General features: G+C 38.5%; 7 protein-coding genes across 12 annotated transcripts; all 7 read left to right on the top strand.

The window, feature by feature from the left end:
- Window positions 1-1,801: 1,801 nt before the first annotated feature.
- LOC133983152 (trypsin-1-like) lies at window positions 1,802-3,067 on the top strand. Of its 2 annotated transcripts, none has more exons than XM_062422110.1 (6): window positions 1,802-1,841; window positions 1,937-2,087; window positions 2,198-2,448; window positions 2,530-2,666; window positions 2,779-2,880; window positions 3,020-3,067. In XM_062422110.1, exons 1-6 carry the CDS (start codon window positions 1,802-1,804, stop codon window positions 3,065-3,067), a joined length of 729 nt encoding a protein of 242 aa, XP_062278094.1. The 2 variants fall into 2 exon arrangements, with proteins under 2 accessions (XP_062278094.1, XP_062278095.1); XM_062422111.1 differs by having other exon boundaries at window positions 2,198-2,452; window positions 2,540-2,666.
- Window positions 3,068-4,794: 1,727 nt separating this feature from the next.
- LOC133983163 (trypsin-1-like) lies at window positions 4,795-6,061 on the top strand. The gene is made up of 6 exons (XM_062422130.1): window positions 4,795-4,834; window positions 4,930-5,080; window positions 5,191-5,441; window positions 5,524-5,660; window positions 5,773-5,874; window positions 6,014-6,061. The coding sequence occupies exons 1-6, from the start codon at window positions 4,795-4,797 to the stop codon at window positions 6,059-6,061; spliced, it is 729 nt and encodes a 242-aa protein (XP_062278114.1).
- A 2,705-nt stretch (window positions 6,062-8,766) lies between these two features.
- On the top strand, window positions 8,767-10,035 carry LOC133983160 (trypsin-1). 2 transcript variants are annotated; one of them, XM_062422125.1, is made up of 6 exons: window positions 8,767-8,806; window positions 8,902-9,052; window positions 9,163-9,413; window positions 9,498-9,634; window positions 9,747-9,848; window positions 9,988-10,035. In XM_062422125.1, exons 1-6 carry the CDS (start codon window positions 8,767-8,769, stop codon window positions 10,033-10,035), a joined length of 729 nt encoding a protein of 242 aa, XP_062278109.1. The 2 variants fall into 2 exon arrangements, with proteins under 2 accessions (XP_062278109.1, XP_062278110.1); XM_062422126.1 differs by having other exon boundaries at window positions 9,163-9,417; window positions 9,508-9,634.
- Window positions 10,036-11,763: 1,728 nt separating this feature from the next.
- On the top strand, window positions 11,764-13,031 carry LOC133983159 (trypsin-1-like). 2 transcript variants are annotated; one of them, XM_062422123.1, is made up of 6 exons: window positions 11,764-11,803; window positions 11,898-12,048; window positions 12,159-12,409; window positions 12,494-12,630; window positions 12,743-12,844; window positions 12,984-13,031. In XM_062422123.1, the coding sequence occupies exons 1-6, from the start codon at window positions 11,764-11,766 to the stop codon at window positions 13,029-13,031; spliced, it is 729 nt and encodes a 242-aa protein (XP_062278107.1). The 2 variants fall into 2 exon arrangements, with proteins under 2 accessions (XP_062278107.1, XP_062278108.1); XM_062422124.1 differs by having other exon boundaries at window positions 12,159-12,413; window positions 12,504-12,630.
- A 1,727-nt stretch (window positions 13,032-14,758) lies between these two features.
- Window positions 14,759-16,024, top strand: LOC133983158 (trypsin-1). Of its 2 annotated transcripts, none has more exons than XM_062422121.1 (6): window positions 14,759-14,798; window positions 14,894-15,044; window positions 15,155-15,405; window positions 15,487-15,623; window positions 15,736-15,837; window positions 15,977-16,024. In XM_062422121.1, the coding sequence occupies exons 1-6, from the start codon at window positions 14,759-14,761 to the stop codon at window positions 16,022-16,024; spliced, it is 729 nt and encodes a 242-aa protein (XP_062278105.1). The 2 variants fall into 2 exon arrangements, with proteins under 2 accessions (XP_062278105.1, XP_062278106.1); XM_062422122.1 differs by having other exon boundaries at window positions 15,155-15,409; window positions 15,497-15,623.
- A 2,635-nt stretch (window positions 16,025-18,659) lies between these two features.
- LOC133983155 (trypsin-1-like) lies at window positions 18,660-19,925 on the top strand. 2 transcript variants are annotated; one of them, XM_062422116.1, is made up of 6 exons: window positions 18,660-18,699; window positions 18,795-18,945; window positions 19,056-19,306; window positions 19,388-19,524; window positions 19,637-19,738; window positions 19,878-19,925. In XM_062422116.1, exons 1-6 carry the CDS (start codon window positions 18,660-18,662, stop codon window positions 19,923-19,925), a joined length of 729 nt encoding a protein of 242 aa, XP_062278100.1. The 2 variants fall into 2 exon arrangements, with proteins under 2 accessions (XP_062278100.1, XP_062278101.1); XM_062422117.1 differs by having other exon boundaries at window positions 19,056-19,310; window positions 19,398-19,524.
- A 1,731-nt stretch (window positions 19,926-21,656) lies between these two features.
- On the top strand, window positions 21,657-26,134 carry LOC133983913 (transmembrane protease serine 9-like). The gene is given in 12 exon segments (XM_062423127.1): window positions 21,657-21,696; window positions 21,792-21,942; window positions 22,053-22,303; window positions 22,388-22,524; window positions 22,637-22,738; window positions 22,878-22,913; window positions 24,439-24,504; window positions 24,831-24,876; window positions 25,051-25,551; window positions 25,634-25,770; window positions 25,866-25,967; window positions 26,087-26,134. Coding segments are annotated over 12 exon segments (1,617 nt in total).
- Window positions 26,135-26,373: the final 239 nt, after the last annotated feature.

The raw sequence follows: 26,373 nt of genomic DNA, 5'->3' as shown, positions 1-26,373 counted from the left end.
CTTTGAGTACATAAAATTTATTTACAAGAACTTTAACATAATGACTGAAACATATATCGTATATTATTAAATTGAATCAAATCATCCAAAGGTCTGAATATTTTGTTCAACTGCACTGGCAAATAATATTGCAGTCCATTACATTTTCTATTTACTTTTAATCTCTATTGCTGTTTGACATTTTACACAACAGTCAAATCCAGCCATTGTACAACCATTCAAAATACAATTAAAACGTTAAAAGTGAGGAAAAATCCTGTGAAAATCTCACCATTAAAAAGAACATACTGTAGATAGTGGATTTTAAATCCTTCTGAACATTATGGATAGACTGTATTTTTTTGGGAATCATGCACCTTCATCCTCTAATAGTTTGTGGTGCATGCTTTATATGCCACATTGTAGCAGTACACTGTAAAAAAGGATTTGAGGTTCAAGTCAGATGGACAAATGCTATCATGCCGAGTGAACTCATTGGCTCTTACAACAAAGTAAAACGAGCTACAACAACTTCTACTTGAAAAAAGACTTGAAAACTCATGATAATCCATTCAACTAATTTAAGAAAATAAGTCAGCGTTGCACGGTTTTCCCTCAATACTACAATGTGTAGTTTTAGCGCTATTATAGTTACACATGGTGACACCATGACTCAGTTTAGTAGATACAATGATGTTCATGAGATTTCTCGACTGTTGCTATCTCTGGTGAATGTTAGAAGTGCACCCTCAAACATGGAACAAAAAACTGCCAGAAAGGAACATAACATTCCACTCTGGCATGGGCCCAGCTCGTGCATTCTGCTCAAGACTGATGCGTCTGAATGTACCAAACTTTGGCACTGTCTTATTTGATGGAGAATTTAGTTTATTAGGTAGTCAGCTTTTTGTATTGATTTTAGTCAATACAATTCACTACTCCTATTCACTTCAAACAATGTTATAAAACCCTTTTCTGAAACATCAGATTACTGTAGACAAGAAAAAGGAAGTGTCAACTTCAAAAAGTCAGTCGTTTGACAACTTAATAATCATGTGCAATCCTGTGTAAACATTGTTCACTGAGAAGTGTCCTCATTGATTTCATATACGTATTGTGCAAAGAAGTAATTTAGTTTCTTGTTGTTCATCTCTTGTCACTTTCCTGAATCGACATTTTTTCAAGTGTAAACACGTTGGTTGGTTTTCCTGTGAAAGCCGCAATCAGCAGCTGTGGTTGTGAACCAGGCCATCTGCAGAGCTGCTGCCATGTCTTCACAGCAGAACTCCATCCATGTCAAGGATAACGATAACAAAATACATTCTGTGCTAAATAGAGATGCAATCCCTTGTAGAGCACACCTTGAAAGTATGTCGCATGAAATGTTTAGAAACATCGTCGTTAGAGATTCCATGAGATACTGTAGTTTTTGTTCCTCAGATGAGTGAACTACTTTGAAAGACATGCATGCATTACACAATAATTTACATAATGAATCAATACATTAATCCATGTCATATGGATCATTATTTTCATATGAATGCACACTTTAATGCATTTAAAAGTATTTTACTCAATGTCCATTCTTTAAAGCTACATTTAATAATCATCTAAAAAGATTAAAAAAAAATTATAATTTAAGCCATGTACATGTGTTATCATTACCACCCACCCAGCAGAAAACCCGATATCATTTTTCCAGGATTGTGATTTATCGAAAACAACTTTGGGAGGTGTGTTCAGCAGGAAAGCAGGAGGTACCTCTCCATATAAACCAGGGTTTCTGGTGAAGTCCTGTCATTCACAGGATCACATAGCAACCATGAGGTCTCTGGTCTTCGTTCTGCTCATTGGAGCTGCCTGTGAGTATATGTGCCTCCTAATCAATAAGTCTAATCACTGAATTATAACAAAATTCACTTGAAGGCTAACTGTTTGACTCTCTGTGTGTTTTCAGTTGCCACGGAGGACGACAAGATCGTCGGAGGGTATGAGTGCACCGCTCATTCTCAGCCCCATCAGGTGTCTCTGAACTCTGGTTACCACTTCTGTGGTGGCTCCCTGGTCAACGAGAACTGGGTTGTGTCTGCTGCTCACTGCTACAAGTCGTAAGCACATTCTTCATGTTTTCCCAGGATAATAGTGGAATACAGATTTGTATGTGATAGTCATTTTTGTATGTTCTTGCACTTATCTCCTGTCTTCTGTCTTTCTCTAGCCGCGTGCAGGTGCGTCTTGGAGAGCACCACATCAGGGTCAACGAGGGAACCGAGCAGTTCATCAGCTCCTCCCGTGTCATCCGTCACCCCAACTACAGCTCCTACAACATCAATAATGACGTCATGCTGATCAAGCTGAGCGAGCCCGCCACCCTCAACCAGTATGTGCAGCCTGTGGCTCTGCCCACCAGCTGTGCCCCCGCTGGCACCATGTGCACAGTCTCTGGCTGGGGCAACACCATGAGCTCCTGTGAGTAGGAACTCCAGCAGCACACTTTATTTTTACTGCAGTGTAGTTCCAGTTTCCTCTAAATCTGCGTTTTTTCTCCAGCTGCTGATAGCAACAAGCTGCAGTGCCTGAACATCCCCATCCTGTCTCACAGAGACTGTGACAACTCCTACCCCGGCATGATCACCGATGCCATGTTCTGCGCTGGATACCTGGAGGGCGGCAAGGACTCTTGCCAGGTCTGTAATTCAGTGTCCATGCAGAAATATAGCTGATGAAATAAGTCATGATGAGTTTTGATTGGAATATTTGGAATTGAACTTCATCTCACACTATACTTTCTGTTGTCAGGGTGACTCTGGTGGCCCCGTTGTGTGCAACGGTGAGCTGCAGGGTGTTGTGTCCTGGGGATACGGATGTGCTGAGAGGGACCACCCTGGTGTCTACGCCAAGGTAAAGCTAAAATATCTCTTTATTATAAATTAAATCACTATTTCAATTGAACTTTCACATTTTGCATGTCCAGCTGAAATTCAACATATATACTGATGTCTGTCTGTCCTAACTAACATCTTTCTGTCTCCATTCACAGGTGTGCATCTTCAACGACTGGCTGGAGCGCACCATGGCCAGCTATTAAATCTGATCATGCGACCACCATCTTCATCTGATGCCTTTCCTCCATCATTTTACCTCTAGTAATGATGACGAGTTTTGAACAATGTGCAGCTATTTAACATCTGAATCAATAAAGTCTTACACCTTGACTTCAATACAATTGTTCTTTCCATTTCTTTTAGCCTTCATCTTCCTACATTGTGGTAATCTAATCACAGGACTGTAAAACTTAGTCTTGATTTTTCACTGAGGTTTTAAAACAGTTTACTGTCCTTCATGATACAGTGGAAACAAGGCAATTACTGCTGCATATCATGCGTATCCTGTATCCTCTGTATTTACTATATTTTAACATTCAAAATGGTAAAGTGACATTCCTTATCATTGTGAAAATAGGCCAGTTACATTAATTACAGATACATGTGTATGTTACTTTAATGTTTATAATACTGCAGCTTGTGATAAAGCATGCTCAAAACCCTTGTTTCAATGGAACTAACAATGAATAATTTATAATAAATACATGCCAATGATCCTTTTTGATATCACACATTATATTGTTAAAATAAATCATGACATATGAAGGCCAAAATATTGGTATTACTTGTGTGTTGACCATTGTTTGCATTTAATGTTAGGTTGTATATTTAATGTGTTTGTTGTCTTGTGATTTATATTTTTTTCTAAAACATTAGAACAACATAAGAACATAATTCTGTTCATTATAGACAGAATTGCCTAAAACCTTGGCAAATATAAGTAATTTTGCAAACAACACAATACCTCAAAACAGTAATGTCTGCTCAATTTAATTTCAAGAGCAAACATCACACTGCAGTGGCAGTCATACATAAACGGATAAATACGTCAAATAGTCAAAATAAATACAATGCAGTCATGTTAATAATTCCAAAAAAATGTAAAATTGCAGAAAACGTTTTTTATTGAGAGACACCTGAAGTAGACACAGACTCAATAAAAATAGAGCGTATCCACAGTCTGGACAATGAGACACGATTACATGAACAGTCCTGGAAACTTACAGAAGAAAGAATCGCTGTAGACTAAACTGAGACTGAGATGCGCTTTCTATTAAAATGTGACAAATATAATTATTTTAGTAAATAATTCTGTGGATATTTGGAACTGATGACATATTTAGTGCCACAACATGCGGCTGTGTATTATAAACTGAGTGAGTCAGTAAAAACATCCTCCTGAATGTGCCAAATAAAGGTGAATAGAAGTCCATGCTCTGTATTTAAACCTAAATAATGATAATCACAACTGATATTTTTGTTTCTTTTTCATCTACCTTTTTCATATTGACTTTAATTCAATTATTTTTTATTCTTCCTGATAATGACCTACAATTCGCAGGCATTACATAATCAAAGATCAATCAATCAATGTCATAGGGATAATTATTTTCTTATGAATACACACTTTTGCTACACTGAATGTTGAAATGCGTTTAAATGTATTTTTACACAGTGTCCATTCTTTAAAGCTACATTTAATATTCTTCTAAAAAGATTGACAAACATTACAGTTTAAGCCATGTACACGTGTTATCAGTGCCTGATGTATTACCACCAATCAGCAGAGTACCTGCTATCATTTGTCCAGGATTATGATTGGTCGAAAACAACTTTGGGAGGTGTGTTCAGCAGTAAAGCAGGAGGTACCTCTCCATATAAACCAGGGTTTCTGGTGAAGTCCTCTCATCGTCAGGATCACATAGCAACCATGAGGTCTCTGGTCTTCGTTCTGCTCATCGGAGCTGCCTGTGAGTATATGTGCCTTCTAATCAATAAGTCTAATCACTGAATTATAACAAAATTCACTTGAAGGCTAACTGTTTGACTCTCTGTGTGTTTTCAGTTGCCACGGAGGACGACAAGATCGTCGGAGGGTATGAGTGCACCGCTCATTCTCAGCCCCATCAGGTGTCTCTGAACTCTGGTTACCACTTCTGTGGTGGCTCCCTGGTTAACGAGAACTGGGTTGTGTCTGCTGCTCACTGCTACAAGTCGTAAGCACATTCTTCATGTTTTCCCAGGATAAGAGTGGAATACAGATTTGTATGTAATAGTCATTTTTGTATGTTCTTGCACTAATCTCCTGTCTTCTGTCTTTCTCTAGCCGCGTGCAGGTGCGTCTTGGAGAGCACCACATCAGGGTCACCGAGGGAACCGAGCAGTTCATCAGCTCCTCCCGTGTCATCCGTCACCCCAACTACAGCTCCTACAACATCAATAATGACGTCATGCTGATCAAGCTGAGCGAGCCCGCCACCCTCAACCAGTATGTGCAGCCTGTGGCTCTGCCCACCAGCTGTGCCCCCGCTGGCACCATGTGCAAAGTCTCTGGCTGGGGCAACACCATGAGCTCCTGTGAGTAGGAACTCCAGCACCACACTTTATTTTTACTGCAGTGTAGTTCCAGTTTCCTCTAAATCAAATTTTTTTTCTCCAGCTGCTGATGGCGACAAGCTGCAGTGCCTGAACATCCCCATCCTGTCTCACAGAGACTGTGACAACTCCTACCCCGGCATGATCACCGATGCCATGTTCTGCGCTGGATACCTGGAGGGCGGCAAGGACTCTTGCCAGGTCTGTAATTCAGTGTCCATGCAGAAATATAGCTGATGAAATAAGTCATGATGAGTTTTGATTGGAATATTTGGAATTGAACTTCATCTCACACTATACTTTCTGTTGTCAGGGTGACTCTGGTGGCCCCGTTGTTTGCAACGGTGAGCTGCAGGGTGTTGTGTCCTGGGGATACGGATGTGCTGAGAGGGACCACCCTGGTGTCTACGCCAAGGTAAAGCTAAAATATCTCTTTATTATAAATTAAATCACTATTTCAATTGAACTTTCACATTTTGCATGTCCAGCTGAAATTCAACATATATACTGATGTCTGTCTGTCCTAACTAACATCTTTCTGTCTCCATTCACAGGTGTGCATCTTCAACGACTGGCTGGAGCGCACCATGGCCAGCTATTAAATCTGATCATGCGACCACCATCTTCTTCTGCTGCCTTTCCTCCATCATTTTACCTCTAGTAATGATGACGAGTTTTGAACAATGTGCAGCTATTTAACATCTGAATCAATAAAGTCTTACACCTTGACTTCAATACAATTGTTCTTTCCATTTCTTTTAGCCTTCATCTTCCTACATTGTGGTAATCTAATCACAGGACTGTAAAACTTAGTCTTGATTTTTCACTGAGGTTTTAAAACAGTTTACTGTCCTTCATGATACAGTGGAAACAAGGCAATTACTGCTGCATATCATGCGTATCCTGTATCCTCTGTATTTACTATATTTTAACATTCAAAATGGTAAAGTGACATTCCTTATCATTGTGAAAATAGGCCAGTTATATTAATTACAGATACATGTGTATGTTACTTTAATGTTTATAATACTGCAGCTTGTGATAAAGCATGCTCAAAACCCTTGTTTCAATGGAAATAACAATGAATAATTTATAATAAATACATGCCAATGATCCTTTTTGATATCACACATTATATTGTTAAAATAAATCATAATATATGAAGGCCTAAATATTGGTATTACTTTTGTGTTGACCATTGTTTGCATTTAATGTTAGGTTGTATATTTAATGTGTTTGTTGTCTTGTGATTTATATTTTTTTCTAAAACATTAGAACAACATAAGAACATAATTCTGTTCATTATAGTCAGAATTACCTAAAACCTTGGCAAATATAAGTAATTTTGCAAACAACACATTACCTCAAAACAGTAATGTCTGCTCAATTTAATTTCAAGAGCAAACATCACACTGCAGTGGCAGTCATACATAAACGTATAAATACATCAAATAGTCAAAATAAATACAATGCAGTCATGTTAATAATTGTGAGAAAATATAAAATTGCAGAAAACATTTTTGTTTTTTTTAATAATTATTTTTATTTGCTTTTTTATCGATAATTTTTTCACATTCAATGAAAACAAAACAAAACAAAACAAGTAAATAGCATGTCTACCCCAAAATTAATTGTCTCTCCACCTCCCCAAAGTGCACACATACCCTCCATACATTCCCACTACTCATTCTCCCCAAACATAACACTAACACAAATACAAACACATATGCGTAACACATACATATCAAACCATTCACACAACTCATTCTCCCCACATATAACACTTAATATTAATTACACGCCATAACATTCTCTTTCAACCAATTTTATAAGTCCACATCCACTCTTTCATTTTTACGCCCACCATTCCCACTAACACGTTAACATTTACTTCCACATTTCCTTACATACTAGGTTCCCAATCCTGCTTCAAATATCCTATCCTTATTTCTCGGCTAGTTTACCAAGTTCTTATAAGGCTTCATAAATATCCTGCCATACTTTCACAAACTGTTGTTTTTTATTCTTATCCTCATACATTGCTTTCTCTAGGTTGAGAAGGTACTTCATTTATCCTTTCCATTCCTGCAAGGTGGGTGCATGTTTGTCTTTCCAGTGTTTTAAAATTAACTTTTTATAAACCAACGAGGAAAAGAGGATCTTCCATCCCATGGGATACTTTACCCAGTCTATCATCTGAAAAATACACTGTATAGCTGTGAATTTTACCTCAACTTTACAATTATCTGTCATCCATTTTTGGATTTCCCCCCAAACTTCCTGGACTTTTTCACATACCCAAAAAGCATATATAATTGTATCCTCTTGTGTGCCACATTTTATGCAGACAGGAGAAAAGGAGGATTCAAATTCATGAATTTTAGATTTGGTATAATATATTCTCGTCATTAATTTTTATTGTGTTAAGTACAAGTTCTCATTAGTGGTAAGATTATTAGTTAAGTGTACACACTCTTTTCCATTGCAAAAAACGTTTTTTATTGAGAGACACCTGAAGTAGACACAGACTCAATAAAAATAGAGCGTATCCACAGTCTGGATAAAAAGACAAGATTACATAAACAGTCCTGGAAACTTACAGAGGAAAGAATCGCTGTAGACTAAACTGAGACTGAGATGCGCTTTCTATTAAAATGTGACAAATGTAATTATTTTAGTAAATAATTCTGTGGAAATTTTGAACTGATGACATATTTAGTGCCACAACATGCGGCTGTGTATTATAAACTGAGTGAGTCAGTAAAAACACCCTTCTGAATGTGCCAAATAAAGGTGAATAGAAGTCCATGCTCTGTATTTAATCCTAAATAATGATAATCACAGCTGATTTTCTTTGTTTGTTTTTTGTTTACCTTTTTCATATTGACTTTAATTCAATTATTTTTTATTCTTCCTGATAATGACCTACAATTCGCAGGCATTACATAATCAAAGATCAATCAATCCATGTCATAGGGATAATTATTTTCTTATGAATACACACTTTTGCTACACTGAATGTTGAAATGCGTTTAAATGTATTTTTACGCAGTGTCCATTCTTTAAAGCTACATTTAATATTCTTCTAAAAAGATTGACAAACATTACAGTTTAAGCCATGTACACGTGTTATCAGTGCCTGATGTATTACCACCAATCAGCAGAGTACCTGCTATCATTTGTCCAGGATTATGATTGGTCGAAAACAACTTTGGGAGGTGTGTTCAGCAGTAAAGCAGGAGGTACCTCTCCATATAAACCAGGGTTTCTGGTGAAGTCCTCTCATCGTCAGGATCACATAGCAACCATGAGGTCTCTGGTCTTCGTTCTGCTCATCGGAGCTGCCTGTGAGTATATGTGCCTTCTAATCAATAAGTCTAATCACTGAATTATAACAAAATTCACTTGAAGGCTAACTGTTTGACTCTCTGTGTGTTTTCAGTTGCCACGGAGGACGACAAGATCGTCGGAGGGTATGAGTGCACCGCTCATTCTCAGCCCCATCAGGTGTCTCTGAACTCTGGTTACCACTTCTGTGGTGGCTCCCTGGTCAACGAGAACTGGGTTGTGTCTGCTGCTCACTGCTACAAGTCGTAAGCACATTCTTCATGTTTTCCCAGGATAATAGTGGAATACAGATTTGTATGTGATAGTCATTTTTGTATGTTCTTGCACTAATCTCCTGTCTTCTGTCTTTCTCTAGCCGCGTGCAGGTGCGTCTTGGAGAGCACCACATCAGGGTCACCGAGGGAACCGAGCAGTTCATCAGCTCCTCCCGTGTCATCCGTCACCCCAACTACAGCTCCTACAACATCAATAATGACGTCATGCTGATCAAGCTGAGCGAGCCCGCCACCCTCAACCAGTATGTGCAGCCTGTGGCTCTGCCCACCAGCTGTGCCCCCGCTGGCACCATGTGCACAGTCTCTGGCTGGGGCAACACCATGAGCTCCTGTGAGTAGGAACTCCAGCACCACACTTTATTTTTACTGCAGTATAGTTCCAGTTTCCTCTAAATCTAATTTGTTTTCTCTCCAGCTGCTGATAGCAACAAGCTGCAGTGCCTGAACATCCCCATCCTGTCTCACAGAGACTGTGACAACTCCTACCCCGGCATGATCACTGATGCCATGTTCTGCGCTGGATACCTGGAGGGCGGCAAGGACTCTTGCCAGGTCTGTAATTCAGTGTCCATGCAGAAATATAGCTGATGAAATAAGTCATGATGAGTTTTGATTGGAATATTTGGAATTGAACTTCATCTCACACTATACTTTCTGTTGTCAGGGTGACTCTGGTGGCCCCGTTGTGTGCAACGGTGAGCTGCAGGGTGTTGTGTCCTGGGGATACGGATGTGCTGAGAGGGACCACCCTGGTGTCTACGCCAAGGTAAAGCTAAAATATCTCTTTATTATAAATTAAATCACTATTTCAATTGAACTTTCACATTTTGCATGTCCAGCTGAAATTCAACATATATACTGATGTCTGTCTGTCCTAACTAACATCTTTCTGTCTCCATTCACAGGTGTGCATCTTCAACGACTGGCTGGAGCGCACCATGGCCAGCTATTAAATCTGATCATGCGACCGCCATCTTCATCTGATGCCTTTCCTCCATCATTTTACCTCTAGTAATGATGACGAGTTTTGAACAATGTGCAGCTATTTAACATCTGAATCAATAAAGTCTTACACCTTGACTTCAATGCAATTGTTCTTTCCATTTCTTTTAGCCTTCATCTTCCTACATTGTGGTAATCTAATCACAGGACTGTAAAACTTAGTCTTGATTTTTCACTGAAGTTTTAAAACAGTTTACTGTCCTTCATGATACAGTGGAAACAAGGCAATTACTGCTGCATATCATGCGTATCCTGTATCCTCTGTATTTACTATATTTTAACATTCAAAATGGTAAAGTGACATTCCTTATCATTGTGAAAATAGGCCAGTTACATTAATTACAGATACATGTGTATGTTACTTTAATGTTTATAATACTGCAGCTTGTAATAAAGCATGTTCAAAACCCTTGTTTCAATGGAACTAACAATGAATAATTTATAATAAATACATGCCAATGATCCTTTTTGATATCACACATTATATTGTTAAAATAAATCATGACATATGAAGGCCAAAATATTGGTATTACTTGTGTGTTGACCATTGTTTGCATTTAATGTTAGGTTGTATATTTAATGTGTTTGTTGTCTTATGATTTATATTTTTTTCTAAAACATTAGAACAACATAAGAACATGATTCTGTTCATTATAGTCAGAATTACCTAAAACATTGGCAAATATAAGTAATTTTGCAAAAAACACAATACCTCAAAACAGTAATGTCTGCTCAATTTAATTTCAAAAGCAAACATCACACTGCAGTGGCAGTCATACATAAACGGATAAATACGTCAAATAGTCAAAATAAATACAATGCAGTCATGTTAATAATTCCAAAAAAAATGTAAAATTGCATAAAAAGTTTTTATTGAGAGACACCTGAAGTAGACACAGACTCAATAAAAATAGAGCGTATCCACAGTCTGGACAATGAGACACGATTACATGAACAGTCCTGTAAACTTACAGAGGAAAGAATCGCTGTAGACTAAACTGAGACTGAGATGCGCTTTCTATTAAAATGTGACAAATATAATTATTTTAGTAAATAATTCTGTGGATATTTTGAACTGATGACATATTTAGTGCCACAACATGCGGCTGTGTATTATAAACTGCGTGAGTCAGTAAAAACATCCTCCTGAATGTGCCAAATAAAGGTGAATAGAAGTCCATGCTCTGTATTTAATCCTAAATAATGATTATCACAGCTGATTTTCTTTGTTTGTTTTTTGTTTACCTTTTTCATATTGACTTTAATTCAATTATTTTTTATTCTTCCTGATAATGACCTACAATTCGCAGTCATTACATAATCAAAGATCAATCAATCCATGTCATAGGGGTAATTATTTTCTTATGAATACACACTTTTGCTACACTGAATGATGAAATGCGTTTAAATGTATTTTTACGCAGTGTCCATTCTTTAAAGCTACATTTAATATTCTTCTAAAAAGATTGACAAACATTACAGTTTAAGCCATGTACACGTGTTATCAGTGCCTGATGTATTACCACCAATCAGCAGAGTACCTGCTATCATTTGTCCAGGATTATGATTGGTCGAAAACAACTTTGGGAGGTGTGTTCAGCAGTAAAGCAGGAGGTACCTCTCCATATAAACCAGGGTTTCTGGTGAAGTCCTCTCATCGTCAGGATCACATAGCAACCATGAGGTCTCTGGTCTTCGTTCTGCTCATCGGAGCTGCCTGTGAGTATATGTGCCTTCTAATCAATAAGTCTAATCACTGAATTATAACAAAATTCATTGAAGGCTAACTGTTTGACTCTCTGTGTGTTTTCAGTTGCCACGGAGGACGACAAGATCGTCGGAGGGTATGAGTGCACCGCTCATTCTCAGCCCCATCAGGTGTCTCTGAACTCTGGTTACCACTTCTGTGGTGGCTCCCTGGTCAACGAGAACTGGGTTGTGTCTGCTGCTCACTGCTACAAGTCGTAAGCACATTCTTCATGTTTTCCCAGGATAAGAGTGGAATACAGATTTGTATGTGATAGTCATTTTTGTATGTTCTTGCACTTATCTCCTGTCTTCTGTCTTTCTCTAGCCGCGTGCAGGTGCGTCTTGGAGAGCACCACATCAGGGTCAACGAGGGAACCGAGCAGTTCATCAGCTCCTCCCGTGTCATCCGTCACCCCAACTACAGCTCCTACAACATCAATAATGACGTCATGCTGATCAAGCTGAGCGAGCCCGCCACCCTCAACCAGTATGTGCAGCCTGTGGCTCTGCCCACCAGCTGTGCCCCCGCTGGCACCATGTGCACAGTCTCTGGCTGGGGCAACACCATGAGCTCCTGTGAGTAGGAACTCCAGCACCACACTTTATTTTTACTGCAGTGTAGTTCCAGTTTCCTCTAAATCTAATTTGTTTTCTCTCCAGCTGCTGATAGCAACAAGCTGCAGTGCCTGAACATCCCCATCCTGTCTCACAGAGACTGTGACAACTCCTACCCCGGCATGATCACCGATGCCATGTTCTGCGCTGGATACCTGGAGGGCGGCAAGGACTCTTGCCAGGTCTGTAATTCAGTGTCCATGTAGAAATATAGTTGATGAAAAAAGTCATGATGAGTTTTGAATGGAATATTTGGAATTGAACTTCATCTCACACTATACTTTCTGTTGTCAGGGTGACTCTGGTGGCCCCGTTGTGTGCAACGGTGAGCTGCAGGGTGTTGTGTCCTGGGGATACGGATGTGCTGAGAGGGACCACCCTGGTGTCTACGCCAAGGTAAAGCTAAAATATCTCTTTATTATAAATTAAATCACTATTTCAATTGAACTTTCACATTTTGCATGTCCAGCTGAAATTCAACATATATACTGATGTCTGTCTGTCCTAACTAACATCTTTCTGTCTCCATTCACAGGTGTGCATCTTCAACGACTGGCTGGAGCGCACCATGGCCAGCTATTAAATCTGATCATGCGACCACCATCTTCATCTGATGCCTTTCCTCCATCATTTTACCTCTAGTAATGATGACGAGTTTTGAACAATGTGCAGCTATTTAACATCTGAATCAATAAAGTCTTACACCTTGACTTCAATACAATTGTTCTTTCCATTTCTTTTAGCCTTCATCTTCCTACATTGTGGTAATCTAATCACAGGACTGTAAAACTTAGTCTTGATTTTTCACTGAGGTTTTAAAACAGTTTACTGTCCTTCATGATACAGTGGAAACAAGGCAATTACTGCTGCATATCATGCGTATCCTGTATCCTCTGTATTTACTGTATTTTAACATTCAAAATGGTAAAGTGACATTCCTTATCATTGTGAAAATAGGCCAGTTATATTAATTACAGATACATGTGTATGTTACTTTAATGTTTATAATACTGCAGCTTGTGATAAAGCATGCTCAAAACCCTTGTTTCAATGGAAATAACAATGAATAATTTATAATAAATACATGCCAATGATCCTTTTTTGATATCACACATTATATTGTTAAAATAAATCATGATATATGAAGGCCAAAATATTGGTATTACTGGTGTGTTGACCATTGTTTGCATTTAATGTTAGGTTGTATATTTAATGTGTTTGTTGTCTTGTGATTTATATTTTTTTCTAAAACATTAGAACAACATAAGAACATAATTCTGTTCATTATAGTCAGAATTACCTAAAACCTTGGCAAATATAAGTCATTTTGCAAACAACACATTACCTCAAAACAGTAATGTCTGCTCAATTTAATTTCAAGAGCAAACATCACACTGCAGTGGCAGTCATACATAAACGGATAAATACGTCAAATAGTCAAAATAAATACAATGCAGTCATGTTAATAATTCCAAAAAAATGTAAAATTGCAGAAAACGTTTTTCATTGAGAGACACCTGAAGTAGACACAGACTCAATAAAAATAGAGCGTATCCACAGTCTGGACAATGAGACACGATTACATGAACAGTCCTGGAAACTTACAGAGGAAAGAATCGCTGTAGACTAAACTGAGACTGAGATGCGCTTTCTATTAAAATGTGACAAATATAATTATTTTAGTAAATAATTCTGTGGAAATTTTGAACTGATGACCTATTTGGTGCCACAACATGCGGCTGTGTATTATAAACTGAGTGAGTCAGTAAAAACACCCTTCTGAATGTGCCAAATAAAGGTGAATAGAAGTCCAAGCTCTGTATTTAAACCTAAATAATGATAATCACAACTGATCTTTTTGTTTCTTTTTCATCTACCTTTTTCTTATTGTCTTTAATTCAATTATTTTTATTTTTCCTGATAATGACCTACAATTTGCAAGCATTACATAATCAGAGATCAATCAATCCATGTCATAGGGATAATTATTTTCTCATGAATACACACTTTTGCTACACTGAATGTTGAAATGCGTTTAAATGTATTTTTACTCAGTGTCCATTCTTTAAAGCTACATTTAATATTCTTCTAAAAAGATTGACAAACATTACAGTTTAAGCCATGTACACGTGTTATCAGTGCCTGATGTATTACCACCAATCAGCAGAGTACCTGCTATCATTTGTCCAGGATTATGATTGGTCGAAAACAACTTTGGGAGGTGTGTTCAGCAGTAAAGCAGGAGGTACCTCTCCATATAAACCAGGGTTTCTGGTGAAGTCCTCTCATCGTCAGGATCACATAGCAACCATGAGGTCTCTGGTCTTCGTTCTGCTCATTGGAGCTGCCTGTGAGTATATGTGCCTTCTAATCAATAAGTCTAATCACTGAATTATAACAAAATTCACTTGAAGGCTAACTGTTTGACTCTCTGTGTGTTTTCAGTTGCCACGGAGGACGACAAGATTGTCGGAGGGTATGAGTGCACCGCTCATTCTCAGCCCCATCAGGTGTCTCTGAACTCTGGTTACCACTTCTGTGGTGGCTCCCTGGTTAACGAGAACTGGGTTGTGTCTGCTGCTCACTGCTACAAGTCGTAAGCACATTCTTCATGTTTTCCAAGGATAATAGTGGAATACAGATTTGTATGTAATAGTCATTTTTGTATGTTCTTGCACTAATCTCCTGTCTTCTGTCTTTCTCTAGCCGCGTGCAGGTGCGTCTTGGAGAGCACCACATCAGGGTCACCGAGGGAACCGAGCAGTTCATCAGCTCCTCCCGTGTCATCCGTCACCCCAACTACAGCTCCTACAACATCAATAATGACGTCATGCTGATCAAGCTGAGCGAGCCCGCCACCCTCAACCAGTATGTGCAGCCTGTGGCTCTGCCCACCAGCTGTGCCCCCGCTGGCACCATGTGCACAGTCTCTGGCTGGGGCAACACCATGAGCTCCTGTGAGTAGGAACTCCAGCACCACACTTTATTTTTACTGCAGTGTAGTTCCAGTTTCCTCTAAATCTGCGTTTTTTCTCCAGCTGCTGATAGCAACAAGCTGCAGTGCCTGAACATCCCCATCCTGTCTCACAGAGACTGTGACAACTCCTACCCCGGCATGATCACCGATGCCATGTTCTGCGCTGGATACCTGGAGGGCGGCAAGGACTCTTGCCAGGTCTGTAATTCAGTGTCCATGCAGAAATATAGCTGATGAAATAAGTCATGATGAGTTTTGATTGGAATATTTGGAATTGAACTTCATCTCACACTATACTTTCTGTTGTCAGGGTGACTCTGGTGGCCCCGTTGTTTGCAACGGTGAGCTGCAGGGTGTTGTGTCCTGGGGATACGGATGTGCTGAGAGGGACCACCCTGGTGTCTACGCCAAGGTAAAGCTAAAATATCTCTTTATTATAAATTAAATCACTATTTCAATTGAACTTTCACATTTTGCATGTCCAGCTGAAATTCAACATATATACTGATGTCTGTCTGTCCTAACTAACATCTTTCTGTCTCCATTCACAGGTGTGCATCTTCAACGACTGGCTGGAGCGCACCATGGCCAGCTATTAAATCTGATCATGCGACCACCATCTTCATCTGATGCCTTTCCTCCATCATTTTACCTCTAGTAATGATGACGAGTTTTGAACAATGTGCAGCTATTTAACATCTGAATCAATAAAGTCTTACACCTTGACTTCAATGCAATTGTTCTTTCCATTTCTTTTAGCCTTCATCTTCTTACTGTCCTTCATGATACAGTGGAAACAAGGCAATTACTGCTGCATATCATGCGTATCCTGTATCCTCTGTATTTACTGTATTTTAACATTCAAAATGGTAAAGTGACATTCCTTATCATTGTGAAAATAGGCCAGTTATATTAATTACAGATACATGTGTATGTTACTTTAATGTTTATAATACTGCAGCTTGTGATAAAGCATGCTCAAAACCCTTGTTTCAATGGAAATAACAAGGAATAATTTATAATAAATACATGCCAATGATCCTTTTTGATATCACACATTATATTGTTAAAATAAATCATAATATATGAAGGCCTAAATATTGGTATTACTTTTGTGTTGACCATTGTTTGCATTTAATGTTAGGTTGTATATTTAATGTGTTTGTTGTCTTGTGATTTATATTTTTTTCTAAAACATTAGAACAACATAAGAACATGATTCTGTTCATTATAGTCAGAATTACCTAAAACCTTGGCAAATATAAGTAATTTTGCAAACAACACATTACCTCAAAACAGTAATGTCTGCTCAATTTAATTTCAAGAGCAAACATCACACTGCAGTGGCAGTCATACATAAACGTATAAATACGTCAAATAGTCAAAATAAATACAATGCAGTCATGTTAATAATTGTGAGAAAATATAAAATTGCAGAAATTTTTTTTTTTTTTTTTTTAATAATTATTTTTATTTGCTTTTTTATCGATAATTTTTCACATTCAATGAAAACAAAACAAAACAAAACAAGTAAATAGCATGTCTACCCCAAAATTAATTGTCTCTCCACCTCCCCAAAGTGCACACATACCCTCCATACATTCCCACTACTCATTCTCCCCAAACATAACACTAACACAAATACAAACACATATGCGTAACACCTACATATCAAACCATTCACACAACTCATTCTCCCCACATATAACACTTAATATTAATTACACGCCATAACATTCTCTTTCAACCAATTTTATAAGTCCACATCCACTCTTTCATTTTTACGCCCACCATTCCCACTAACACGTTAACATTTACTTCCACATTTCCTTACATACTAGGTTCCTAATCCTGCTTCAAATATCCTATCCTTACTTCTCGGCTAGTTTACCAAGTTCTTATAAGGCTTCATAAATATCCTGCCATACTTTCACAAACTGTTGTTTTTTATTCTTATCCTCATACATTGCTTTCTCTAGGTTGAGAAGGTACTTCATTTATCCTTTCTATTCCTGCAAGGTGGGTGCATGTTTGTCTTTCCAGTGTTTTAAAATTAACTTTTTATAAACCAACGAGGAAAAGAGGATCTTCCATCCCATGGGATACTTTACCCAGTCTATCATCTGAAAAATACACTGTATAGCTGTGAATTTTACCTCAACTTTACAATTATCTGTCATCCATTTTTGGATTTCCCCCCAAACTTCCTGGACTTTTTCACATACCCAAAAAGCATATATAATTGTATCCTCTTGTGTGCCACATTTTATGCAGACAGGAGAAAAGGAGGATTCAAATTCATGAATTTTAGATTTGGTATAATATATTCTCGTCATTAATTTTTATTGTGTTAAGTACAAGTTCTCATTAGTGGTAAGATTATTAGTTAAGTGTACACACTCTTTTCCATTGCAAAAAACGTTTTTTATTGAGAGACACCTGAAGTAGACACAGGCTCAATAAAAATAGAGCGTATCCACAGTCTGGATAAAAAGACAAGATTACATAAACAGTCCTGGAAACTTACAGAGGAAAGAATCGCTGTAGACTAAACTGAGACTGAGATGCGCTTTCTATTAAAATGTGACAAATGTAATTATTTTAGTAAATAATTCTGTGGATATTTTGAACTGATGACATATTTAGTGCCACAACATGCGGCTGTGTATTATAAACTGAGTGAGTCAGTAAAAAAATCCTCCTGAATGTGCCAAATAAAGGTGAATAGAAGTCCATGCTCTGTATTTAATCCTAAATAATGATAATCACAGCTGATTTTCTTTGTTTGTTTTTTGTTTACCTTTTTCATATTGACTTTAATTCAATTATTTTTTATTCTTCCTGATAATGACCTACAATTCGCAGGCATTACATAATCAAAGATCAATCAATCCATGTCATAGGGATAATTATTTTCTTATGAATACACACTTTTGCTACACTGAATGTTGAAATGCGTTTAAATGTATTTTTACACAGTGTCCATTCTTTAAAGCTACATTTAATATTCTTCTAAAAAGATTGACAAACATTACAGTTTAAGCCATGTACACGTGTTATCAGTGCCTGATGTATTACCACCAATCAGCAGAGTACCTGCTATCATTTGTCCAGGATTATGATTGGTCGAAAACAACTTTGGGAGGTGTGTTCAGCAGTAAAGCAGGAGGTACCTCTCCATATAAACCAGGGTTTCTGGTGAAGTCCTCTCATCGTCAGGATCACATAGCAACCATGAGGTCTCTGGTCTTCGTTCTGCTCATCGGAGCTGCCTGTGAGTATATGTGCCTTCTAATCAATAAGTCTAATCACTGAATTATAACAAAATTCACTTGAAGGCTAACTGTTTGACTCTCTGTGTGTTTTCAGTTGCCACGGAGGACGACAAGATCGTCGGAGGGTATGAGTGCACCGCTCATTCTCAGCCCCATCAGGTGTCTCTGAACTCTGGTTACCACTTCTGTGGTGGCTCCCTGGTCAACGAGAACTGGGTTGTGTCTGCTGCTCACTGCTACAAGTCGTAAGCACATTCTTCATGTTTTCCCAGGATAAGAGTGGAATACAGATTTGTATGTGATAGTCATTTTTGTATGTTCTTGCACTTATCTCCTGTCTTCTGTCTTTCTCTAGCCGCGTGCAGGTGCGTCTTGGAGAGCACCACATCAGGGTCAACGAGGGAACCGAGCAGTTCATCAGCTCCTCCCGTGTCATCCGTCACCCCAACTACAGCTCCTACAACATCAATAATGACGTCATGCTGATCAAGCTGAGCGAGCCCGCCACCCTCAACCAGTATGTGCAGCCTGTGGCTCTGCCCACCAGCTGTGCCCCCGCTGGCACCATGTGCACAGTCTCTGGCTGGGGCAACACCATGAGCTCCTGTGAGTAGGAACTCCAGCACCACACTTTATTTTTACTGCAGTGTAGTTCCAGTTTCCTCTAAATCTGCGTTTTTTCTCCAGCTGCTGATAGCAACAAGCTGCAGTGCCTGAACATCCCCATCCTGTCTCACAGAGACTGTGACAACTCCTACCCCGGCATGATCACCGATGCCATGTTCTGCGCTGGATACCTGGAGGGCGGCAAGGACTCTTGCCAGGTCTGTAATTCAGTGTCCATGCAGAAATATAGCTGATGAAATAAGTCATGATGAGTTTTGATTGGAATATTTGGAATTGAACTTCATCTCACACTATACTTTCTGTTGTCAGGGTGACTCTGGTGGCCCCGTTGTGTGCAACGGTGAGCTGCAGGGTGTTGTGTCCTGGGGATACGGATGTGCTGAGAGGGACCACCCTGGTGTCTACGCCAAGGTAAAGCTAAAATATCTCTTTATTATAAATTAAATCACTATTTCAATTGAACTTTCACATTTTGCATGTCCAGCTGAAATTCAACATATATACTGATGTCTGTCTGTCCTAACTAACATCTTTCTGTCTCCATTCACAGGTGTGCATCTTCAACGACTGGCTGGAGCGCACCATGGCCAGCTATTAAATCTGATCATGCGACCACCATCTTCATCTGATGCCTTTCCTCCATCATTTTACCTCTAGTAATGATGACGAGTTTTGAACAATGTGCAGCTATTTAACATCTGAATCAATAAAGTCTTACACCTTGACTTCAATACAATTGTTCTTTCCATTTCTTTTAGCCTTCATCTTCCTACATTGTGGTAATCTAATCACAGGACTGTAAAACTTAGTCTTGATTTTTCACTGAGGTTTTAAAACAGTTTACTGTCCTTCATGATACAGTGGAAACAAGGCAATTACTGCTGCATATCATGCGTATCCTGTATCCTCTGTATTTACTGTATTTTAACATTCAAAATGGTAAAGTGACATTCCTTATCATTGTGAAAATAGGCCAGTTATATTAATTACAGATACATGTGTATGTTACTTTAATGTTTATAATACTGCAGCTTGTGATAAAGCATGCTCAAAACCCTTGTTTCAATGGAACTAACAATGAATAATTTATAATAAATACATGCCAATGATCCTTTTTTGATATCACACATTATATTGTTAAAATAAATCATGATATATGAAGGCCAAAATATTGGTATTACTTGTGTGTTGACCATTGTTTGCATTTAATGTTAGGTTGTATATTTAATGTGTTTGTTGTCTTATGATTTATATTTTTTTCCAAAACATTAGAACAACATAAGAACATGATTCTGTTCATTATAGTCAGAATTACCTAAAACCTTGGCAAATATAAGTAATTTTGCAAACAACACATTACCTCAAAACAGTAATGTCTGCTCAATTTAATTTCAAAAGCAAACATCACACTGCAGTGGCAGTCATACATAAACGGATAAATACGTCAAATAGTCAAAATAAATACAATGCAGTCATGTTAATAATTCCAAAAAAAAAATGTAAAATTGCAGAAAACGTTTTTATTGAGAGACACCTGAAGTAGACACAGACTCAATAAAAATAGAGCGTATCCACAGTCTGGACAATGAGACACGATTACATGAACAGTCCTGGAAACTTACAGAGGAAAGAATCGCTGTAGACTAAACTGAGACTGAGATGCGCTTTCTATTAAAATGTGACAAATATAATTATTTTAGTAAATAATTCTGTGGATATTTTGAACTGATGACATATTTAGTGCCACAACATGCGGCTGTGTATTATAAACTGAGTGAGTCAGTAAAAACACCCTTCTGAATGTGCCAAATAAAGGTGAATAGAAGTCCATGCTCTGTATTTAATCCTAAATAATGATAATCACAGCTGATTTTCTTTGTTTGTTTTTTGTTTACCTTTTTCATATTGACTTTAATTCAATTATTTTTTATTCTTCCTGATAATGACCTACAATTCGCAGGCATTACATAATCAAAGATCAATCAATCCATGTGATATGGATAATTATTTTCTTATGAATACACACTTTTGCTACACTGAATGTTGAAATGCGTTTAAATGTATTTTTACACAGTGTCCATTCTTTAAAGCTACATTTAATATTCTTCTAAAAAGATTGACAAACATTACAGTTTAAGCCATGTACACGTGTTATCAGTGCCTGATGTATTACCACCAATCAGCAGAGTACCTGCTATCATTTGTCCAGGATTATGATTGGTCGAAAACAACTTTGGGAGGTGTGTTCAGCAGTAAAGCAGGAGGTACCTCTCCATATAAACCAGGGTTTCTGGTGAAGTCCTCTCATCGTCAGGATCACATAGCAACCATGAGGTCTCTGGTCTTCGTTCTGCTCATTGGAGCTGCCTGTGAGTATATGTGCCTCCTAATCAATAAGTCTAATCACTGAATTATAACAAAATTCACTTGAAGGCTAACTGTTTGACTCTCTGTGTGTTTTCAGTTGCCACGGAGGACGACAAGATCGTCGGAGGGTATGAGTGCACCGCTCATTCTCAGCCCCATCAGGTGTCTCTGAACTCTGGTTACCACTTCTGTGGTGGCTCCCTGGTCAACGAGAACTGGGTTGTGTCTGCTGCTCACTGCTACAAGTCGTAAGCACATTCTTCATGTTTTCCCAGGATAATAGTGGAATACAGATTTGTATGTGATAGTCATTTTTGTATGTTTTTGCACTAATCTCCTGTCTTCTGTCTTTCTCTAGCCGCGTGCAGGTGCGTCTTGGAGAGCACCACATCAGGGTCACCGAGGGAACCGAGCAGTTCATCAGCTCCTCCCGTGTCATCCGTCACCCCAACTACAGCTCCTACAACATCAATAATGACGTCATGCTGATCAAGCTGAGCGAGCCCGCCACCCTCAACCAGTATGTGCAGCCTGTGGCTCTGCCCACCAGCTGCGCTCCCGCTGGCACCATGTGCACAGTCTCTGGCTGGGGCAACACCATGAGCTCCTGTGAGTAGGAACTCCAGCACCACACTTTATTTTTACTGCAGTGTAGTTCCAGTTTCCTCTAAATCTAATTTGTTTTCTCTCCAGCTGCTGATAGCAACAAGCTGCAGTGCCTGAACATCCCCATCCTGTCTCACAGAGACTGTGACAACTCCTACCCCGGCATGATCACCGATGCCATGTTCTGCGCTGGATACCTGGAGGGCGGCAAGGACTCTTGCCAGGTCTGTAATTCAGTGTCCATGTACAAATATGGCTGATGAAATAAGTCATGATGAGTTTTGATTGGAATATTTGGAATTGAACTTCATCTCACACTATACTTTCTGTTGTCAGGGTGACTCTGGTGGCCCCGTTGTGTGCAACGGTGAGCTGCAGGGTGTTGTGTCCTGGGGATACGGATGTGCTGAGAGGGACCACCCTGGTGTCTACGCCAAGGTAAAGCTAAAATATCTCTTTATTATAAATTAAATCACTATTTCAATTGAACTTTCACATTTTGCATGTCCAGCTGAAATTCAACATATATACTGATGTCTGTCTGTCCTAACTAACATCTTTCTGTCTCCATTCACAGGTGTGCATCTTCAACGACTGGCTGGAGCGCACCATGGCCAGCTATTAAATCTGATCATGCGACCACCATCTTCATCTGATGCCTTTCCTCCATCATTTTACCTCTAGTAATGATGACGAGTTTTGAACAATGTGCAGCTATTTAACATCTGAATCAATAAAGTCTTACACCTTGACTTCAATACAATTGTTCTTTCCATTTCTTTTAGCCTTCATCTTCCTACATTGTGGTAATCTAATCACAGGACTGTAAAACTTAGCCTTGATTTTTCACTGAAGTTTTAAAACAGTTTACTGTCCTTCATGATACAGTGGAAACAAGGCAATTACTGCTGCATATCATGCGTATCATGTATCTTCTGTATTTACTGTATATTTACATTCAAAATGGTAAAGTGACATTCCTTATCATTGTGAACATAGGCCAGTTATATTAATTACAGATACATGTGTATGCGAATTTAATACTGCAGCTTGTGATAAAGCATGAGCAAAACCCTATTTTGAACAGTACTGTCAATGAATAATTTATAATAAATACATGCCAATGATCCTTTTTGATAGTATACATTATATTGTTATACTATGTTAATATATATAAAGCCCTCAATTTCTGTGTTGACCATTGTTTGCATTTAATGTTAGAGTGTATATTTAATGCGTTTGTCTATGATTTTCTAAAATGTTAGAACAACATAAGAACATGATCTTTTTCATTTTAGTCAGAATTAACTAAAACCTTGGCAAATATAATATATTTTGCAAACAACACATTACCTCAAAACAGTAATGTTGGCTCTATTTATTTCGAGAGCAAATATCACACTGCAGTGGACAGTCATACATAAACGGATAAATACGTGTTATAGACAAAATAAATACAATGCAAACATGTTAATAATTGTGAGAAAATATAAAATTGCAGGAAAAGTTTTTATTGAGAGACACCTGAAGTAGACACAGGCTCAATAAAAATCCAGCGTATCCACAGTCTGGACAATGAGACAAGATTACATAAACAGTCCTGGAACCTTACAAAGGAAAGAATCGCTGCAGACTAAACTGAGACTGAGATTAAATTGAGACTTCTATTAAAATGTGACAAATATAATTATTTTAGTAAATAATTCTGTGGAAATTTTGAACTGATGACATATTTAGTGCCACAACATGCGGCTGTGTATTATAAACTGAGTGAATCAGTAAAAAAAATCCTTCTGTATGTGCCAAATAAAGGTGAACAGAAGCTGTTCCTCTTAATCCCCTGTAATAATTATTGCAGTTGTTTTTTTAATTTCATCATTTTAATTTTACCTAATAATTTCCTGAAATTTGCATCATGTTTTTTTTTAATTATTTGTTTAGTATCATTAATCAAGTATTATTTGAACTAATTCTTCACATTCATTATGTTATTGCATGACATGAAATGATATGCTGACATGCACTGAAAATAAATGAAAAATAAGAGGGAGAGGAAGACAGAAATAATTCATACTATCTGTACATTTTACAGTAGTTATGAGACTGCACTCCTTACAGTTTTCATTTGTGGAGGCTAGAACCTGACAGCAACTCAGCCTGTGAGAGAGTCTCCACCTGTCACTGTGTCTATAGGCCGAGTCAAGGTCAGGATGCTGATTACAACTTGTACTAAACCGGCTGTACTGTGCTGAAACTGAGCCAAAGCCAGAATGGAAAAAAACTAAAATAAGGTGCATTTTTATGACACTAGATATTTTTTCTTCAAGCAGAGTCCATGTAGAGTCCAACTATCAAAGCCCTGCTTTGGATAAACTTTTAACACAGTAAGTACGGCAGTGTTTTCCCATCAGCACTCTTTGAGGGTTTTGATTGGTCAGCAGCGCTGGGCGTGTTCCTTGATAGTTGGCACTGGATAAAACAGGCAATAAAAACCCAGCATGGCTCTTCTCCTCTTTTCATCTCCCATCAGCTAAACATGAAGAGCCTGGTTTTCGCTTTGCTCCTCGGAGCAGTGTGTAAGTATTGATCACATATACAGAGCATCAACATTCAGTATATATTTATTATGGGGTTTCAGATTACATCATTTACATGGCCAAAAAAAATCTTGAACCCAAGAATGCAAATGAAATATAAACATTTTTTTTATGAAACTGAATGAAAGATGTAAAGATTTAATTTTTTTTCAGTTGCCACAGAGGATGACAAAATTGTTGGAGGGTATGAGTGCACGCCTCATTCTCAGCCCCATCAGGTGTCTCTGAACTCTGGTTACCACTTCTGTGGTGGCTCTCTGGTCAACGAGAACTGGGTGGTGTCTGCTGCTCACTGCTACAAATCGTGAATATTCCTCAAACTTGATTAAAAATTAAAAAAACATATCTTCCGTTCTCTGCTTTTCCTCCATAGTTTCTCCCTCACATCTTACTTCTCTTTCAGCAAAATGGACATTGTTCTGGGTGATCACAACCGTTGGTTCATGGATGGCAATGAACAGATCATTCCTGCTTCCCGCGTTATCCCACATCCCAACTACGAGTCCTGGCTTGTTAACAATGACATCATGCTTATCAAGCTGAGCCAGCCCGCCACCATCAACCAGTATGTGCAGCCTGTGGCTCTGCCCACTAGCTGTGCTACTGCTGGCACTATGTGCAAAGTTTCTGGCTGGGGCGTGACCATGAACTCCTGTGAGTATCAAATAATGTCTCAAGTGATGCTGTTTTTCACTCCTTTATCTCTCCTTCTGTCACTGGTTTTGTATCTCAACAGCTGCTGATAGCAACAAGCTACAGTGTCTGGACATCCCCATCCTGTCTGATGAGGATTGTGACAACTCCTACCCTGGCATGATCACTGAGGCCATGTTCTGTGCTGGATACTTGGAGGGAGGCAAGGACTCCTGCCAGGTTTGCATCTCTACTTTTGCAAAGTGCATAAAGCATTTAGTTAAGACTGAACTTTTTAACATGTGTTAAATTTCATGTCCCTCTCTCTCTCTCAGGGTGACTCTGGTGGTCCTGTTGTGTGTAACGGTGAGCTACAGGGTGTTGTGTCCTGGGGCTTTGGGTGTGCAGAGAAGAACCACCCTGGTGTCTATGCCAAGGTAAAAATACGTTTGTTCATCACTGTTGTGATTTATGACACAGAAAAATACTATATGATTCATATAACCTGATTAGAGATGTAAGTTTTTCATACATGTTTTTCTTTCTCCTGTTTTAGACCTGCATTTTCACAGACTGGCTGCAGAGCACCATGGCTGCTTACTAAGTCTGGTCCAATCCTACCTCTGCTACAGCTGCTTCTATAGTGCACTAAACCAGTGTGTATAAAACGTTGCTTGTTAAAATGGAAATGAACATGAAATACAATGTAAGACCAACATTTTTAGTCTGTGATTTTTATTGTTCTTGGTTTCTCTATGATCTGGCAAATCCCTCAACATTTGAAGAAGAAGCACTTAAATGCAACTAAAAGAATATGCTTTCTTAAGTAATTAGGAAAAGCAG

This window comes from Scomber scombrus, chromosome 7 (genome assembly GCF_963691925.1).
Source record: "Scomber scombrus chromosome 7, fScoSco1.1, whole genome shotgun sequence".
NCBI lineage: Eukaryota > Metazoa > Chordata > Actinopteri > Scombriformes > Scombridae > Scomber > Scomber scombrus.
This window is presented reverse-complemented; position numbering and strand designations above follow the sequence as displayed.